Source organism: Cherax quadricarinatus, chromosome 9 (assembly GCF_038502225.1).
Source record: "Cherax quadricarinatus isolate ZL_2023a chromosome 9, ASM3850222v1, whole genome shotgun sequence".
NCBI lineage: Eukaryota > Metazoa > Arthropoda > Malacostraca > Decapoda > Parastacidae > Cherax > Cherax quadricarinatus.
In genome coordinates this window covers 46,817,853-46,839,953 of record NC_091300.1, presented here as the reverse complement: position 1 = coordinate 46,839,953, position 22,101 = coordinate 46,817,853, and the positions used below count along the sequence as shown (strand labels likewise).

The 22,101-nt window shown below is 37.1% G+C and overlaps 1 protein-coding gene across 1 annotated transcript in view; it reads left to right on the top strand.

The window, feature by feature from the left end:
- The window catches only part of LOC128686070 (cuticle protein 8-like), a 34,235-nt gene extending 14,212 nt beyond the window's left edge, over positions 1-20,023 (top strand). The window contains exons 2-4 of the mRNA XM_070083417.1: positions 2,878-2,943; positions 5,624-5,766; positions 19,493-20,023. Coding sequence (XP_069939518.1) covers positions 2,878-2,943; positions 5,624-5,766; positions 19,493-19,559 — 276 coding nt within the window. The 3' untranslated portion in view covers positions 19,560-20,023. The remainder of the gene's footprint in view (positions 1-2,877; positions 2,944-5,623; positions 5,767-19,492) is intronic.
- Positions 20,024-22,101: the final 2,078 nt, after the last annotated feature.

Below are 22,101 nucleotides of genomic sequence, written 5' to 3'. Positions count from 1 at the left end.
ACTGAACAAGTAAGGATATTGAACAAGTAAGGATACTGAACAAGTAAGGATACTGAACAAGTAAGGATATTGAACAATTAAGGATACTGAACAAGTAAGGATATTGAGCAAGTAAGGATACTGAACAAGTAAGGATACTGAACAAGTAAGGATATTGAACAAGTTAGGATACTGAACAAGTAAGGATATTGAACAAGTAAGGATACTGAACAAATAAGGATATTGAACAAGTAAGGATACTGAACAAGTAAGGATACTGAACAAGTAAGGATACTGAACAAGTAAGGATACTGAACAAGCAAGGATACTGAACAAGTAAGGATACTGGACAAGTAAGGATACTGAACAAGTAAGGACACTGAACAAGTAAGGATACCGAACAAGTAAGGACACTGAACAAGTAAGGATACTGAACAAGTACGGATACTGAACAAGTAAGGATACTGAACAAGTAAGGACACTGAACAAATAAGGATACTGAACAAGTAAGGATACTGAATAAGTAAGGATATTGAACAAGTAAGGATACTGAACAAGTAAGGATATTGAACAAGTAAGGACACTGAACAAGTAAGGATATTGAACAAGTAAGGATACTGAACAAGTAAGGATACTAAACAAGTAAGGACACTGAACAAGTAAGGATACTGAATAAGTAAGGATACTGGACAAGTAAGGATACTGAACAAGTAAGGACACTGAACAAGTAAGGATACTGAACAAGTAAGGATACTGAACAAGTAGGGACACTGAACAAGTAAGGATACTGAACAAGTAAGGATACTGAACAAGTACGGATACTGAACAAGTAAGGATACTGAACAAGTACGGATACTGAACAAGTAAGGATACTGAACAAGTAAGGACACTGAACAAGTACGGATACTGAACATGTAAGGATACTGAACCACTGCGGATACTGAACAAGGAAGGATACTGAACAAGTAAGGATACTGAACAAGTAAGGACACTGAACAAGCAAGGATATTGAACAAGTAAGGATACTTAACAAGTAAGGATACTGAACAAGTACGGATACTGAACAAGTACGGATACTGAACAAGTAAGGATACTGAACAAGTAAGGATACTGAACAAGTAAGGATACTGAACAAGTAAGGATACTGAACAAGTAAGGATACTGAGCAAGTAAGGATACTGAACAAGTAAGGATACTGAACAAGCAAGGATACTGAACAAGTAATGATACTGAACAAGTAAGGACACTGAACAAGTAAGGATACTGAACAAGTAAGGATACTGAACAAGTAAGGATGCTGAACAATTAAGGATACTGAACAAGTAAGGACACTGAACAAGTAAGGACACTGAACAAGTAAGGATACTGAACAAGTAATGATACTGAACAAGTAAGGACACTGAACAAGTAAGGATACTGAACAAGTAAGGATACTGAGCAAGTAAGGACACTGAACAAGTAAGGATACTGAACAAGTAAGGACACTGAACAAGTAAGGATACTGAACAAGTAAGGATACTGAACAAGTAAGGATACTGAACAAGTAAGGATACTGAACAAGTAAGGATACTGAGCAAGTAAGGACACTGAACAAGTAAGGATACTGAACAAGCAAGGATACTGAACAAGTAAGGACACTGAACAAGTAAGGATACTGAACAAGTAAAGATACTGAACAAGTAATGATACTGAACAAGTAAGGACACTGAACAAGTAAGGACACTGAACAAGTAAGGATACTGAACAAGTAAAGATACTGAACAAGTAATGATACTGAACAAGTAAGGACACTGAACAAGTAAGGATACTGAACAAGTAAGGATACTGAACAAGTAAGGATACTGAACAAGTAAGGATACTGAACAAGTAAGGATACTGAGCAAGTAAGGACACTGAACAAGTAAGGATACTGAACAAGCAAGGATACTGAACAAGTAAGGACACTGAACAAGTAAGGATACTGAACAAGTAAGGATACTGAACAAGTAAGGATACAAGTAAAGATACTGAACAAGTAATGATACTGAACAAGTAAGGACACTGAACAAGTAAGGACACTGAACAAGTAAGGATACTGAACAAGTAAAGATACTGAACAAGTAATGATACTGAACAAGTAAGGACACTGAACCAGTAAGGATACTGAACAAGTAAGGATACTGAACAAGTAAGGATACTGAACAAGTAATGATACTGAACAAGTAAGGACACTGAACAAGTAAGGACACTGAACAAGTAAGGATACTGAACAAGTAAGGATACTGAACAAGTAAGGATACTGAACAAGTAAGGACACTGAACAAGTAAGGATACTGAACAAGTAAGGACACTGAACAAGTAAGGATACTGAACAAGTAAGGATACTGAACAAGTAAGGATACTGAACAAGTAAGGATACTGAACAAGTAAGGATACTGAACAAGTAAGGATACTGAACAAGTAAGGACAGTGAACTTTCCTCAACAGACACAGACTGACTTAATGCAAGTTACATTGCATTCGTTGAAGCCTTAAACCCGAATGAGTTATACTGCTCAGAGAGCGTTGAAAGCTCGCTCCTCCGTCCTTGTGGATCAACCAGCTCTAAGAGCAGGTTGAGGCTCCGTCCGTGTGGGTCAACCAGCTCTAAGAGCGGGCTGAGGCTCCGTCCGTGTGGGTCAACCAGCTGCAAGAGTGGGTTGAGGCTCCGTCCGTGTGGGTTAACCAGCTCCAAGAGCGGGCTGAGGCTCCGTCCGTGTGCGTCAACCAGCTCCAAAAGTGGGTTGAGGCTCCGTTTGGTAGTTTCAGCCTAGTTTGTCCAGCCAGGTTGAGGGTAATCGCTTCATTGCTAAGTCATGCTTTACAGTAATTAAATGCTGGTGATGGGTGATTAATGTGGTCTGTGTTTACATTACCCAGGTGATCCTGCTGGCTGCAATGGTGGTGCTGACTGCTCCTCGCCCACAAGAAGAAATATATCCACCAGTCAGTTTCTACAAACACATGCATCTACAAACATATGCCTTTTCAAACACATGTATTTGTAGATACATGTGATTTATCATGTATCAACAAACACATGTATGAGCAAATACATGAATCTTCAGATACATTTATCAACAAATACATGTATCTAAAAACACATTTATCTAGAAATATATATATCTACAAACACATGTATCTAGAAATACATGTATCTACAATCTAGTGTATCTATAAATACATGTATGTGGAAACACACATATATCCATAAACATGTATCTACATACACATTTATCTACATACACATGTATGTAGAAACACATATATCCACAAACATGTATCTACAAATACATGCACAAACACGTGAATCTTTCAAAAGTGAGTCAGTATCCTCAGCTCTTCAACTGACCAACCCGGTCAACTTGGGCAATGGGCTAGTAACCTCTTCTCCTGTAGACATTTACTAAAAAAGAGAAGAAGAAAAACTTTATAAAACTGGGATGCTTAAATGTGCGTGGATGTAGTGCAGATGACAAGAAACAGATGATTGCTGATGTTATGAATGAAAAGAAGTTGGATGTCCTGGCTCTAAGCGAAACAAAGCTGAAGGGGGTAGGGGAGTTTCAGTGGGGGGAAATAAATGGGATTAAATCTGGAGTATCTGAGAGAGTTAGAGCAAAGGAAGGGGTAGCAGTAATGTTGAATGATCAGTTATGGAAGGAGAAAAGAGAATATGAATGTGTAAATTCAAGAATTATGTGGATTAAAGTAAAGGTTGGATGCGAGAAGTGGGTCATAATAAGCGTGTATGCACCTGGAGAAGAGAGGAATGCGGAGGAGAGAGAGAGATTTTGGGAGATGTTAAGTGAATGTATAGGAGCCTTTGAACCAAGTGAGAGAGTAATTGTGGTAGGGGACCTGAATGCTGAAGTAGGAGAAACTTTTAGAGAGGGTGTGGTAGGTAAGTTTGGGGTACCAGGTGTAAATGATAATGGGAGCCCTTTGATTGAACTTTGTATAGAAAGGGGTTTAGTTATAGGTAATACATATTTTAAGAAAAAGAGGATAAATACGTATACAAGATATGATGTAGGGCGAAATGACAGTAGTTTGTTGGATTATGTATTGGTAGATAAAAGACTGTTGAGTAGACTTCAGGATGTACATGTTTATAGAGGGGCCACAGATATATCAGATCACTTTCTAGTGAAGAGAGAGGTGAAGGTTTATAAACTAAAAGAGGAGGCAGTTAGGGTAAGATATAAACAGCTATTGGAGGATAGATGGGCTAATGAGAGCATAGGCAATGGGGTCGAAGAGGTATGGGGTAGGTTTAAAAATGTAGTGTTAGAGTGTTCAGCAGAAGTTTGTGGTTACAGGAAAGTGGGTGCGGGAGGGAAGAGGAGCGATTGGTGGAATGACGATGTAAAGAGAGTAGTAAGGGAGAAAAAGTCCCTCAACCTTGAGTCGATGTGTTCAGTCCATCAATCTTGAACACATCGACTCAAGGTTGAGGGACTGATTACCTCATTCTCCTCCTGTTCTTCAAGTTTCTCCTTCGTATGGACTGATGAAGCCACTGTGTGGCGAAACGTTTCCTCAATAAAGATACCCAAGAGTTGCATTTGTGTCTAATTTATCAACTTTGTCCTTGGAGGCAAAGAGGGGAATGTATGAGAGTATAGTTTTACCAACGCTCTTATATGGGTGTGAAGCATGGGTGATGAATGTTGCAGCGAGGAGAAGGCTGGAGGCAGTGGAGATGTCATGTCTGAGAGCAATGTGTGGTGTGAATATAATGCAGAGAATTCGTAGTTTGGAAGTTAGGAGGAGGTGCGGGATTACCAAAACTGTTGTCCAGAGGGCTGAGGAAGGGTTGTTGAGGTGGTTCGGACATGTGGAGAGAATGGAGCGAAACAGAATAACTTCAAGAGTGTATCAGTCTGTAGTGGAAGGAAGGCGGGGTAGGGGTCGGCCTAGGAAAGGTTGGAGGGAGGGGGTAAAGGAGGTTTTGTGTGCGAGGGGCTTGGACTTCCAGCAGTCATGCGTGAGCGTGTTTGATAGGGATGAATGGAGACAAATGGTTTTTAATACTTGACGTGCTGTTGGAGTGTGAGCAAAGTAACATTTATGAAGGGGTTCAGGGAAACCGGCAGGCCGGACTTGAGTCCTGGAGATGGGAAGTACAGTGCCTGCACTCTGAAGGAGGGGTGTTAATGTTGCAGTTTAAAAACTGTAGTGTAAAGCACCCTTCTGTTCTGGCAAGACAGTGATGGAGTGAATGATGGTGAAAGTTTTTCTTTTTTGGGCCACCCTGCCTTGGTGGGAATCGGCCAGTGTGATAATAAAAAAAATTAAAATAATATATATATATATATATATATATATATATATATATATATATATATATATATATATATATATATATATATATATATATATAAATATATATATATATATATATATATATATATATATATATATATATATATATATATATATATATATATAAATATATATATATATATATATATATATATATATATATATATATATATATATATATATATATATATATATATATATATATACAGTCATTATCAACATCATGTTGGTAGCAGCATACTATGTTACTATGTGCATCCTGTTTGAACGTGGTTTACATATTTGTTGTTTGCTTCAGGCGAAGTACACCTTCGAATACGCTGTGGAAGACCCTGAGAGTGGCAACTCCTACAGCCACAAGGAGTCCCGCGACGGAGACAACACTGAGGGGCAGTACGAAGTCCTTCTCCCGGACACCCGCAGACAGTTCGTCAAGTACTAGTAGGTCCCGAAGTCGTGTTTGTGTGTGTGATTAAATCTATGCCTGTGTATGACTACTCTCAGACGGGAGTGCAGAGTCATGACCCAGCAATGGCATGGAGAGTTTACAAGTGAAAGAATAAGAACAGAAGAATGGAAGAACATTGCAGCAGGCCTACTGGTCCATATAAGGCAGGTGATTATCAAAATCATCATGAATTTGCCCAACCTTTCCTCAAATCAACCCAAGAATTTACTCCTGTACCCCAGACACCAATCTAACCCAGCCCTTCCCACTCATATATTTGTCAAATTTCTTTTTCGAGCTACCCAGGGTCCCAGCCTGGATTACGCTACTCGGAAGACTGTTCCACGCTGTGGAAAATTAAATTTACCTGGATGAACCTCATTAGATACATAACAGTAATTTAATAAAAGTAACAAGATAATTATTTCTTATAATATCGCATTTGCTTATGCTTCATCTTCCACTTATACACTGCGATGATATCTCCTCTCATTCTACGTCTCTCAAGAGAGTGAAGATTATAGGCTCTAAGTCTATCTTCATGCGGGAGATTCCTTGTAGAGTGAATCGTCTTTATCATCCTTCTTTACATGTTCTCCAATGAATTTATATCCATTCTGTAGTAAGGATACCAAAACTGAGCGGCATAATCTAAGGCCTCACTAGTGAGGTATAGAGCTGTAAAATAACTTTTGGACTCCTGTTATACTTTTTTGAAATAAAACCTAGTGATGTCAGCCTTATTGTGCACACTTAGACACTGTTTTCTTGGCTTTAAATTTCTGCTTACCATGACTCCCAAGTCTTTTTCACATTCTGGGTGATCAAGCTCTACATCACCTAGTTTATAACTTCGAGACTTATTTTCAATCACAAAGATTAGTCCTTTACACTTGTTCACATTGAACCGCATCTAGCACTTTTGAAACCAAGATATTAATTTGCCCAAATCCTCCTGGAGTTCATTGGTATCCTCCACAGAATCAATCATTCGGCCTATTTTTGTCTCATTAGCAGATTCCTTCATCAAGGTTATTAATGTAAATAATGAATAACAATGGGATTAAAACTGATCCTTGTGGAACGCCACCAGTAACTGGTCCCCACTCAGATTTGCCATACTGATAGAAACTCTCTGCTTTCTATTAGTAAGCCATGCCTCGATCCATGTTTCTTAGAACTTAACGTTCTAGACCATGACCATGAGGCACTCTGTCGAAGGCTTTACTGACAACCAGATACACAACATCATATTCTTGATCGTTGTCTACTGCCTCAAATGCTTTATTGAATAACATCAGTAAATTTGTCATCATAACAATACACCACTCTCATAACACTACACTACTATCATAACACTACACTTCTATCATAACACTACACTACTATCATAACACTACACTTCTATCATAACACTACACTTCTATCATAACACTACACTACTATCATAACACTACACTTCTATCATAACACTACACTACTATCATAACACTACACTTCTATCATAACACTACACTTCTATCATAACACTACACTTCTATCATAACACTACACCACTCTCATAACACTACACTTCTATCATAACACTACACTTCTATCATAACACTACACTACTATCATAACACTACACTTCTATCATAACACTACACCACTCTCATAACACTACACTACTATCATAACACTACACCACTCTCATAACACTACACTTCTATCATAACACTACACCACTATCATAACACTACACTTCTATCATAACACTACACCACTCTCATAACACTACACTACTATCATAACACTACACCACTATCATAACACTACACTTCTATCATAACACTACACCACTCTCATAACACTACACTACTATCATAACACTACACCACTATCATAACACTACACTTCTATCATAACACTACACCACTATCATAACACTACACTTCTATCATAACACTACACTACTATCATAACACTACACCACTCTCATAACACTACACTTCTATCATAACACTACACTACTATCATAACACTACACCACTCTCATAACACTACACTACTATCATAACACTACACCACTCTCATAACACTACACTACTATCATAACACTACACCACTCTCATAACACTACACTTCTATCATAACACTACACTTCTATCATAACACTACACTTCTATCATAACACTACACCACTATCATAACACTACACTTCTATCATAACACTACACCACTATCATAACACTACACTTCTATCATAACAGTACACTTCTATCATAACACTACACTTCTATCATAACAGTACACCACTATCATAACACTACACTTCTATCATAACACTACACTTCTATCATAACACTACACTTCTATCATAACACTACACCACTATCATAACACTACACTACTATCATAACACTACACCACTATCATAACACTACACCACTATCATAACACTACACCACTAACATAACACTACACTACTATCATAACACTACACTACTATCATAACACTACACCACTATCATAACACTACACTACTATCATAACACTACACCACTAACATAACACTACACTACTATCATAACACTACACTACTATCATAACACTACACCACTATCATAACACTACACCACTAACATAACACTACACTACTATCATAACACTACACCACTATCATAACACTACACCACTATCATAACACTACACCACTCTCATAACACTACACTTCTATCATAACACTGCACTACTATCATAACACTACACTACTATCATAACACTACACCACTCTCATAACACTACACTTCTATCATAACACTACACTACTATCATAACACTACACTACTATCATAACACTACACTACTATCATAACACTACACTACTATCATAACACTACACTACTATCATAACACTACACTTCTATCATAACACTACACTACTATCATAACACTACACTTCTATCATAACACTACACCACTCTCATAACACTACACTTCTATCATAACACTACACCACTCTCATAACACTACACTTCTATCATAACACTACACCACTATCATAACACTACACCACTATCATAACACTACACTACTATCATAACACTACACTTCTATCATAACACTACACCACTCTCATAACACTACACTTCTATCATAACACTACACCACTCTCATAACACTACACTTCTATCATAACACTACACCACTATCATAACACTACACTACTATCATAACACTACACTTCTATCATAACACTACACCACTCTCATAACACTACACTACTATCATAACACTACACTTCTATCATAACACTACACTACTATCATAACACTACACTTCTATCATAACACTACACCACTCTCATAACACTACACTTCTATCATAACACTACACCACTATCATAACACTACACCACTATCATAACACTACACCACTCTCATAACACTACACTTCTATCATAACACTACACTACTATCATAACACTACACTACTATCATAACACTACACTTCTATCATAACACTACACTACTATCATAACACTACACTTCTATCATAACACTACACTTCTATCATAACACTACACTACTATCATAACACTACACTACTATCATAACACTACACTACTATCATAACACTACACTACTATCATAACACTACACTTCTATCATAACACTACACTTCTATCATAACACTACACTACTATCATAACACTACACTTCTATCATAACACTACACTTCTATCATAACACTACACTACTATCATAACACTACACTTCTATCATAACACTACACTTCTATCATAACACTACACTACTATCATAACACTACACTACTATCATAACACTACACTTCTATCATAACACTACACTTCTATCATAACACTACACCACTCTCATAACACTACACTTCTATCATAACACTACACTTCTATCATAACACTACACTACTATCATAACACTACACTACTATCATAACACTACACTTCTATCATAACACTACACTTCTATCATAACACTACACTACTATCATAACACTACACTTCTATCATAACACTACACTTCTATCATAACACTACACTACTATCATAACACTACACTACTATCATAACACTACACTTCTATCATAACACTACACTACTATCATAACACTACACTACTATCATAACACTACACTACTATCATAACACTACACTACTATCATAACACTACACTTCTATCATAACACTACACTACTATCATAACACTACACTTCTATCATAACACTACACCACTCTCATAACACTACACTTCTATCATAACACTACACCACTCTCATAACACTACACTTCTATCATAACACTACACTTCTATCATAACACTACACTTCTATCATAACACTACACTACTATCATAACACTACACTACTATCATAACACTACACTACTATCATAACACTACACTTCTATCATAACACTACACTTCTATCATAACACTACACTTCTATCATAACACTACACTTTTATCATAACACTACACCACTATCATAACACTACACCACTATCATAACACTACACCACTATCATAACACTACACTACTATCATAACACTACACTACTATCATAACACTACACTACTATCATAACACTACACTTCTATCATAACACTACACTACTATCATAACACTACACTACTATCATAACACTACACTACTATCATAACACTACACTTCTATCATAACACTACACTTCTATCATAACACTACACCACTATCATAACACTACACCACTATCATAACACTACACTACTATCATAACACTACACTACTATCATAACACTACACTACTATCATAACACTACACTTCTATCATAACACTACACTACTATCATAACACTACACTTCTATCATAACACTACACCACTCTCATAACACTACACTTCTATCATAACACTACACCAATCTCATAACACTACACTTCTATCATAACACTACACTTCTATCATAACACTACACTTTTATCATAACACTACACCACTATCATAACACTACACCACTATCATAACACTACACTTCTATCATAACACTACACTTCTATCATAACACTACACTTCTATCATAACACTACACTTCTATCATAACACTACACTTCTATCATAACACTACACTTCTATCATAACACTACACTTCTATCATAACACTACACTTCTATCATAACACTACACTTCTATCATAACACTACACTACTATCATAACACTACACTTCTATCATAACACTACACTACTATCATAACACTACACTTCTATCATAACACTACACTTCTATCATAACACTACACTTCTATCATAACACTACACCACTCTCATAACACTACACTTCTATCATAACACTACACTTCTATCATAACACTACACTACTATCATAACACTACACTTCTATCATAACACTACACTTCTATCATAACACTACACTTCTATCATAACACTACACCACTCTCATAACACTACACTTCTATCATAACACTACACCACTCTCATAACACTACACTACTATCATAACACTACACCACTCTCATAACACTACACTTCTATCATAACACTACACTACTATCATAACACTACACTTCTATCATAACACTACACCACTCTCATAACACTACACTACTATCATAACACTACACTACTATCATAACACTACACTTCTATCATAACACTACACTACTATCATAACACTACACTACTATCATAACACTACACCACTCTCATAACACTACACTTCTATCATAACACTACACCACTATCATAACACTACACTTCTATCATAACACTACACCACTATCATAACACTACACTTCTATCATAACACTACACCACTCTCATAACACTACACTTCTATCATAACACTACACCACTATCATAACACTACACTTCTATCATAACACTACACCACTCTCATAACACTACACTTCTATCATAACACTACACCACTCTCATAACACTACACTTCTATCATAACACTACACCACTCTCATAACACTACACTACTATCATAACACTACACCACTCTCATAACACTACACTACTATCATAACACTACACCACTCTCATAACACTACACTTCTATCATAACACTACACTTCTATCATAACACTACACTTCTATCATAACACTACACCACTATCATAACACTACACTTCTATCATAACACTACACCACTATCATAACACTACACTTCTATCATAACACTACACCACTATCATAACACTACACTTCTATCATAACAGTACACTTCTATCATAACACTACACTTCTATCATAACAGTACACCACTATCATAACACTACACTACTATCATAACACTACACCACTATCATAACACTACACCACTATCATAACACTACACCACTAACATAACACTACACTACTATCATAACACTACACCACTCTCATAACACTACACTTCTATCATAACACTGCACTACTATCATAACACTACACTACTATCATAACACTACACCACTCTCATAACACTACACTTCTATCATAACACTACACTACTATCATAACACTACACTACTATCATAACACTACACTACTATCATAACACTACACTACTATCAAAACACTACACTACTATCATAACACTACACTTCTATCATAACACTACACTTCTATCATAACATTACACTACTATCATAACACTACACTACTATCATAACACTACACTACTATCATAACACTACACTACTATCATAACACTACACTACTATCATAACACTACACTTCTATCATAACACTACACCACTCTCATAACACTACACTTCTATCATAACACTACACCACTCTCATAACACTACACTTCTATCATAACACTACACCACTATCATAACACTACACCACTATCATAACACTACACCACTCTCATAACACTACACTTCTATCATAACACTACACTACTATCATAACACTACACTACTATCATAACACTACACTTCTATCATAACACTACACTACTATCATAACACTACACTTCTATCATAACACTACACTACTATCATAACACTACACTTCTATCATAACACTACACTACTATCATAACACTACACCACTCTCATAACACTACACTTCTATCATAACACTACACTACTCTCATAACACTACACTTCTATCATAACACTACACCACTCTCATAACACTACACTTCTATCATAACACTACACTACTATCATAACACTACACTACTATCATAACACTACACTTCTATCATAACACTACACTACTATCATAACATTACACCACTCTCATAACACTACACTTCTATCATAACACTACACCACTCTCATAACACTACACTTCTATCATAACACTACACTTCTATCATAACACTACACTTCTATCATAACACTACACTACTATCATAACACTACACTACTATCATAACACTACACTACTATCATAACACTACACTTCTATCATAACACTACACTTCTATCATAACACTACACTTCTATCATAACACTACACTTTTATCATAACACTACACCACTATCATAACACTACACCACTATCATAACACTACACCACTATCATAACACTACACTACTATCATAACACTACACTACTATCATAACACTACACTACTATCATAACACTACACTTCTATCATAACACTACACTACTATCATAACACTACACTACTATCATAACACTACACCACTCTCATAACACTACACTTCTATCATAACACTACACCACTATCATAACACTACACCACTATCATAACACTACACTTCTATCATAACACTACACTTCTATCATAACACTACACTTCTATCATAACACTACACTTCTATCATAACACTACACTTCTATCATAACACTACACTTCTATCATAACACTACACTTCTATCATAACACTACACCACTATCATAACACTACACTTCTATCATAACACTACACTTCTATCATAACACTACACCACTATCATAACACTACACTTCTATCATAACACTACACTTCTATCATAACACTACACTTCTATCATAACACTACACTTCTATCATAACACTACACTTCTATCATAACACTACACTTCTATCATAACACTACACTTCTATCATAACACTACACTTCTATCATAACACTACACCACTCTCATAACACTACACTTCTATCATAACACTACACTTCTATCATAACACTACACTTCTATCATAACACTACACTTCTATCATAACACTACACCACTCTCATAACACTACACCACTCTCATAACACTACACTTCTATCATAACACTACACTTCTATCATAACACTACACTTCTATCATAACACTACACTTCTATCATAACACTACACTTCTATCATAACACTACACTACTATCATAACACTACACTTCTATCATAACACTACACCACTATCATAACACTACACTTCTATCATAACACTACACCACTATCATAACACTACACCACTCTCATAACACTACACTTCTATCATAACACTACACCACTATCATAACACTACACTTCTATCATAACACTACACCACTCTCATAACACTACACTTCTATCATAACACTACACTTCTATCATAACACTACACCACTATCATAACACTACACTTCTATCATAACACTACACCACTATCATAACACTACACCACTATCATAACACTACACCACTATCATAACACTACACCACTATCATAACACTACACTTCTATCATAACACTACACCACTATCATAACACTACACTACTATCATAACACTACACCACTATCATAACACTACACCACTATCATAACACTACACTTCTATCATAACACTACACCACTATCATAACACTACACTACTATCATAACACTACACTTCTATCATAACACTACACCACTATTATAACACTACTCCACCTTCATAACACTACACCACTATCATAACACTACACCACTATCATAACACTACACTATTATCATAACACTACACCACTATTATAACACTACACTTCTATCATAACACTACACCACTATCATAACACTACACCACTATCATAACACTACACTTCTATCATAACACTACACCACTATCATAACACTACACCACTATCATAACACTACACCACTATCATAACACTACACCACTATCATAACACTACACCACTATCATAACACTACACTTCTATCATAACACTACACCACTATCATAACACTACACTACTATCATAACACTACACCACTATTATAACACTACACTTCTATCATAACACTACACCACTATTATAACACTACTCCACCTTCATAACACTACACCACTATCATAACACTACACCACTATCATAACACTACACTTCTATCATAACACTACACCACTATCATAACACTACTCCACCTTCATAACACTACACCACTATCATAACACTATCATAACACTACACCACTATCATAACACTACACCACTATCATAACACTACACCACTATTATAACACTACTCCACCTTCATAACACTACACCACTATCATAACACTACACCACTATCATAACACTACACCACTGTCATAACACTACACTAGTATTATAACACTACTCCACCTTCATAACACTACACCTCTATCATTACACTACACCACTATCATAATACTACACCACCATCATTACACTACACCTCCATAATACCATTACACCACTGTCATTACACTACACCATCATTATGCTGCACCACCATCACTACCTTACCCTACACCACCATCATTCCATTACACCCCTGTCATTACACTACACCATCATTACATTACACCATCACTACCTTACCCTACACCACCGTATCTAATATACACTACTATCACTACACTACACTACACTACACAATCATTACACTTTTCTATATTAAACTTCTACCACCACACTATATTGCCATCACCACATTATACCATCATTACACCATACCACTAATCATTACACTACCATTACTACATTGTACAACAGTCCATATACAATAAAAAATCACTGCATCATACAAGGATAGCTACACATCACAGCCATCACTACAAAACACCATCACTGAACTACACCATCATCCCTACATTATTTCATCACTTTACAACATTATCAGTTCACAACACCAAAATCCCCACACTACACCATCAGTAGATTGTGCCACCATCACTATATAATAGCATCATCAGTATACTACTCAACCATACCGACGTTGTCTAGTTTTAAAAATAGGTTGGATAAATACATGAGTGGGTGTGGGTGGATGTGAGCTGGACCTGACTGGCTTGTTCTAATAGGTCGGATGCAGTGCTCCTCAAGTGATGTGTCTGACCTCACTATGTATGTTAAGTCATTGGCTTAAGCCGGTGGGAGAACTGGACCTGCCTCACATAGGCCAGTAGGCCTGTTCCACTGTTCGTTTTTTCTTATGTTCTTATGTTTCATATGTTCATTATCACTATAATACACAATACCATCACTACACTAAATGCAAGCATCACTACACTACACAACAATATCATCACTACACTACACAACACCATAGCTACCAAACACAACACTACCACTACCATGCTTTACCACCATCTCTAAATTACACTACCATCACTACACTAAACCAACATGACTACACATCATCTGGCAATACCATGGTTTATTGTAATATATATATATATATATATATATATATATATATATATATATATATATATATATATATATATATATATATATATATATATATATATTTAATATAGGTAAAGTGAGCAGCTCTCAGCTATTTTGCATGACTGATTATTTACAGTCACACATAACACCCAGAACTCACCACGTGGAGGTGGCTGCTCTTCGAGTTCCTTAATTTTTTTTTTTTTTTTTTTGTTTTTAATCCTACACCTACTAGATGTTCATTTTATGGAACCTCCGGCCCTTTTCCATGCTCTGGCTCTGGCACGACTCTTCTCGGCTGCAGACCGCCTTGCTTCTGCTTACCATGCTAACTGGTTTGATATGGTTGGAGACAGCACTGTGGGTCTTCTTTGTCTTGGTATGGCCAGGGACCTCTGTCCGGAACTTTGTCTTAGTCTGGCCAGGAACTTCTGTCCAGAATTTGGTCTTGGTTTGGCCAGGGACTTCTCTCTTGGAGGGCTTCAAACATTTGATGATGTTTTGGATTTGAGCAATGATGTCCAAGAGGGAAGGGCGTTTCATAGGGTCACTTTGCCTGGCCTGCTCTGCTAGCGTTTCAAGTTCCTGGGGGACTTCATCAAATTTTGTTCTAATATCTAGATACATTTTGCCCATTGCATAGACATCGGCAGGTGGTGTACAAGGTTGTCCATCGGCCACTTCAGGAGCTGCGTGTGGGAATCGTTCAGGATCAGGAGAAGCAAAAGTCTCAATTACTTCCCCATCTCGTCTAGCTCTTCCAAAATCAATTATAGATACTTTATAATTACCGAAGGATCCTGAAACAATGATGTTATCAGGTTTGATATCGTTATGTATGTATCCTTTGTCATGAACTTCTTTCACAGCCAGTGCCAACTTCAAGAAAATTTCCATTGCTTCCCTGGCTCCACAGTTGGCTAAAAAGTTTTCAAGAGTGTGTTTACATTCGAAGGTGGTTACGAAGGCTGGGACATCCTTACACACTGCTACCAGGCGAGGACATCCTCCAGCTCCAGACAGATATCGCAGTCTGGAAGCCTCTGATTTGTATTTCTGAAGGAGAAAATCAGACTTGCCCAGTTTGACTACATATTGAGTCCCACAGGCGTGTTTAGGCTCGATGAGGTAGGCATCACCTGTCATCCCTCCTCCCAGGTATTCCATTCTTCCTGTCAAGTAGCGAGCTTCAAAGCGGTCATACTTGAGGTATTCAAACTGATTCTCGGAATCCATGATGAATAAGAACAACAATTAGTCACAGTCAAATCGTAGATTTTTAGATGAATGTAAGAGACAGCTTTCTGAACAGCCCCACATATGCCATTAAGTTAATATAGTGAAGCTAGTTACTGCTCTGAAGTGAGTGAGTTTAGTTAAAATTTGTGGTAATTATAATTATGAAGGTGAGCCGGGTTATGAGGTAAAGATGAATAATATTATTGGTGGTGTAGTTTAGTGTGGTGGTTATGAAGTACTAAGGTGTTTGTAATTTAGGAATTATAGTGTAGTGGTGAAGACGTGTAGTGTTAGTGATTTAGTGTGAAAATGGTTGTACAGTGTAATGATGGTAGAGCAATCTGGAGTTTTGAGACTCTCTGACCGCGGGTTCAAATCCCGCCTGTGGTATGGTTTATTAATGGTAGTAAATGTATGGTGGTATAATGCAGTGATGGCAGTATTCTTCAGTGTAGTGATAGGGATGTATTGTGTGATAGGATATATTTTTAGTGATAGGTATATATTGTAGTGATAGTGGTGTATTGTAGTTATGGAGGTGTATTGCAGTGATAGCGGTGTATTGCAGTGACAGGGGAGTATTGTAAGGATAGAGATGTATTGTAGTGATAAGGATATATTGTTATGATAGGGGTGTATTGTAGTGATGGGGTTTATTGTAGTGATGAGGATGTATTGTAATGATAGGCATGTACTGCAGTGACAGGAGAGTATTGTAGTGATAAGGATGTATTGTAGTGATAGGGGTGTATTGTAGTGATAGGTATGTATTGTAGTTATAGCGGTGTACTGTAGTAATAGGGGTGTATTATTGTGATAAGGTTGTATTGTAGTGATATGGAGTGTATTATAGTCATAAGGGTGTATTGTAACGATTGGTGGTGTAATGCAGTTGTGTAATGTTGGTATAATTTAGCATAACGTACTATTGTGATGGCACAGTGTAGTATAATGATGGACAAATACTGTAGTAATGGTAGTAAAGTGCATTGATGGTGGAGTATAGGGATAGTGAATTGCAGTGATACTTTAGTGATTGTGATGTATTTAGTGTGGTGATGTATTTAGTGTGGTGATGTATTTAGTGTGGTGATGTTAAGATGGTGGTATAATAGAACAGTTACTGTGGTATTACTGTAATGGTGATGTTGTGATGATACGTTGTATATTGTAGTTATATTAGTGAAATGCAGTGTTCTTTGTATAGTGATGTATCATATAGTGATCTTAGTGCAGTAGTGATGGTAGTGTAGTTTATTGATGATGGTGCAGTGTAGTGATGTTAGTAATTACGTGCACTGCACGTGAGACAGGCATCCAAATGGAAGGAGAAAGAAATCAGTTCCTCTAGTTATTCACGGCCACGAATGTACTGGCGTCAGGAGTGGCAAGTCCAGTGTACTTGCTGGACACCTAACCTTTGAAGGATGGTGGTCCAGTGGTCTCAGGCGTCGAGAATTTACCTAGCTTCATTCGAGGGTGGATAAATAGTTCGGGTTCGATCCTCGGCTGGGGGGGGGGGAATATCACAGTGTGACCTCAGTGCTTTCATATGCTGACACACATACCCTATTCCTCTTAAGATATGTGTGTAAGCACATGAAAATACTCGGATTTTATTTCCTAATTTTTCATATTTTGCAACCAAGCATTTTACTATTTCTTCCATACTTTATATATATATATATATATATATATATATATATATATATATATATATATATATATATATATATATATATATATATATATATATATATATATATATATATATATATATATATATATATATATATATGTATGTAATAGTTGCTTCTCATTTAGTACTAAATTTAAATTATACTCTTATGATCTTTTTCAGTGTCAATGCAGATGGAGGATTTAATGCTGATGTTACCTATGAGGGAGAGGCAGTCATCAGTCGCTAGGTGCACCTCACGTACTGGGAACTATTCCCGTGCTAAGTCCCTCACGCTCCTTTCCACACCAGGCAAAACACTGACTTCGGACAAGTTTTTTTTTACTTATATATTCTAATCTTTTTCATACATGTCTTCCAGATAAAAGTCCAAAAGCTGAAAAAAATATAATTATTTTGAGCATTTTTTAGATTTTTCCTTCCGAACCCCCACTTTGCAATTCTAAACAATTCAACATAGATCTGCTATTTTTCTCCTGTAAAACAAACTACGGACTCTTTCATTATCTCCTCGACGCGAACACCATCAGATCAACCATTTGTGGATCCCAGGGAATGTACCTATTGTGATATTGTTTATTTTTCACCTGATAACTTGAGGGAGAGCTGTCGAGACAGAGAGCGGAGGTAAATCCTCTTTCCTTGAATGACTCTTTAGGTCTGTTTTCTGTAGCAGTAAAGTTATACGTGACGCCCCGGTGTTTTGTTCCCTCTTCCTTGTTTAATGATGGTTACAGCCTCTTTCCGATGTACTGTTCAAGACCTGATGCCAACATAAATGTTACAGTTATATCAGGTACTGGTATACACTTGTTACTAGAATATATACAGCATTTTTTCTTGTTGAAAGCTTGGACATATTGCCCTATTAAAGGGAGTGTACAGAACTAGCAAATTATTCATAACGTTGCATTTAAGTATCTGTACACGTATCTTAGCTGTGTTGAATATTCAGTCTTAGCATATAAACAAAGCATCATAAAAATTCAGTTTTGAAGATCAAAGTTTTCCCAGTCTATTTCCTTGTAAGTGATAACAGTAAACTTGAAGTAGGTCTTCATAATGTAATCATGGGAGCTATAGGAAAAGGAGGTGAGGAATGGGTTGGAAGGGAAGACGAGACAGACAGACTGGTAATCACTGCATGTAATGCATCCATTAAATGATGGATGATAACAGCGTTAAGAGAATTGAATATAACAAGCAATATATGACAAGCGACATATTCTTATGGGTTACGAGGGAAGGAGCAAGAGCTCTGTGAGACGTTAAAACCAAAGACCTGTAAAATATTATTAGAAGTGTAGTAGATACTGGACAACTGAAAACCCATGATACCAGGAATACATCCGGTATCACAGTAGTGTATACTGTCCATACTTTTAGAGAGAATCATCAAGAGGATCGTGAAGCACCTAGAGAGAAAAGGTAGAGAGAAAAAGATTAATTTGTGAAAACCAACATGTATTTAGGGAGAGTAAATCCCACCTCACAGGCCAAATGGAATTACATAGTAGAGAAATAGACAAAGCAAGAGAAGGGTGTAAATTACGTTAATACCCTTTGTGAGACAATGACCTGTCAAGGGGGATGACAGGCCCCATAAAAGGTATTAAGTAACTAGTACCAAAAACTGTAAATAAGACACGTATGCAACGGACAAAGAACTTTTTGATTTAGGAGACATGTCTCCCACAGGAGCTGTAATCATACATGAATGTTCCCCCATATGTCTCGTATATGTCTTCTTTACACAAGACATAGGTGGGTAAATAACAAAAAAGGCACAATTCCGTGGCTGGAACGATACACAAATAACCCGCACATAGAAGAAAGAAGCTTACGACGATGTTTCGGTCCGACTTGGACCGAAGTCTGTCAGAAAGAGAACTGGCCGTTCTTTTTCTGACAGACTTAGGGAGCACAAACGTAGTGTTAGGCTTGCCGACACTAACAATGCTCTTTTCTGTCGTGTCAGAGATCACAGCCATCCTATCGACTGGTCTTCTGCTAAAACTGTCTTCCGTACTTCCAACTTCAACAGTAGCCGTCTGGTTGAATCCTCTCTAATACACAACTTTCCTTAATGAATCTTAGTCCTGGATTCGTCACTGTAGATGCCTTCCTCTCCCACTTTATTGTAAAATGCTCCAAACTTCAGAACACCCATGACTAAACATGATTCCTCCTTTTTCTTCTTCTCTCTCTTTCCATTTCCTCGTTCCATTTCCTCCTTTGGGTTGTCTTTCTTCTGCCTTGGGTATTTGTTCCTTCATTATTTATTTATTTATTTATTTTATTTCCCCTCCCTCTGTGTTCTTGCTGTTACCCTCTGTGGGCCCCTAGCTCCCCTGCAGTGCAGAGGGTATCGAGGGTCAACGCCTCCGTGGCCTTGTCTGAGACCAGGCCTCGTGGCGGATCAGGGTCTGATCATCCAGGCTGTTACTGCTGGGTGCACATAAACCGACGTACGAGCCACAGCCCGGCTGATCAAGTACTGACTTTAGGTGCTTGTCCAACGCCTTCTTGAAGACAGCCAGGAGTCTATTGGTATGCTGTATGTATGCTGGGAGGCAGTTGAACAGGCTTAGGCACCCCTCACACTTACTGTATTGGCTCTTAATGTACTCGTGGCACCCCTCCTTTTCAGATTTTACAGACACCTCCCTAATTAATCTGATGGATTACCTGAGAACTGAAACGTCAAAGGGGAACCTCATAGGTATGGTAACCTTAGACCTGCAAAAGGCCTTCGATACTGTCAACCACAA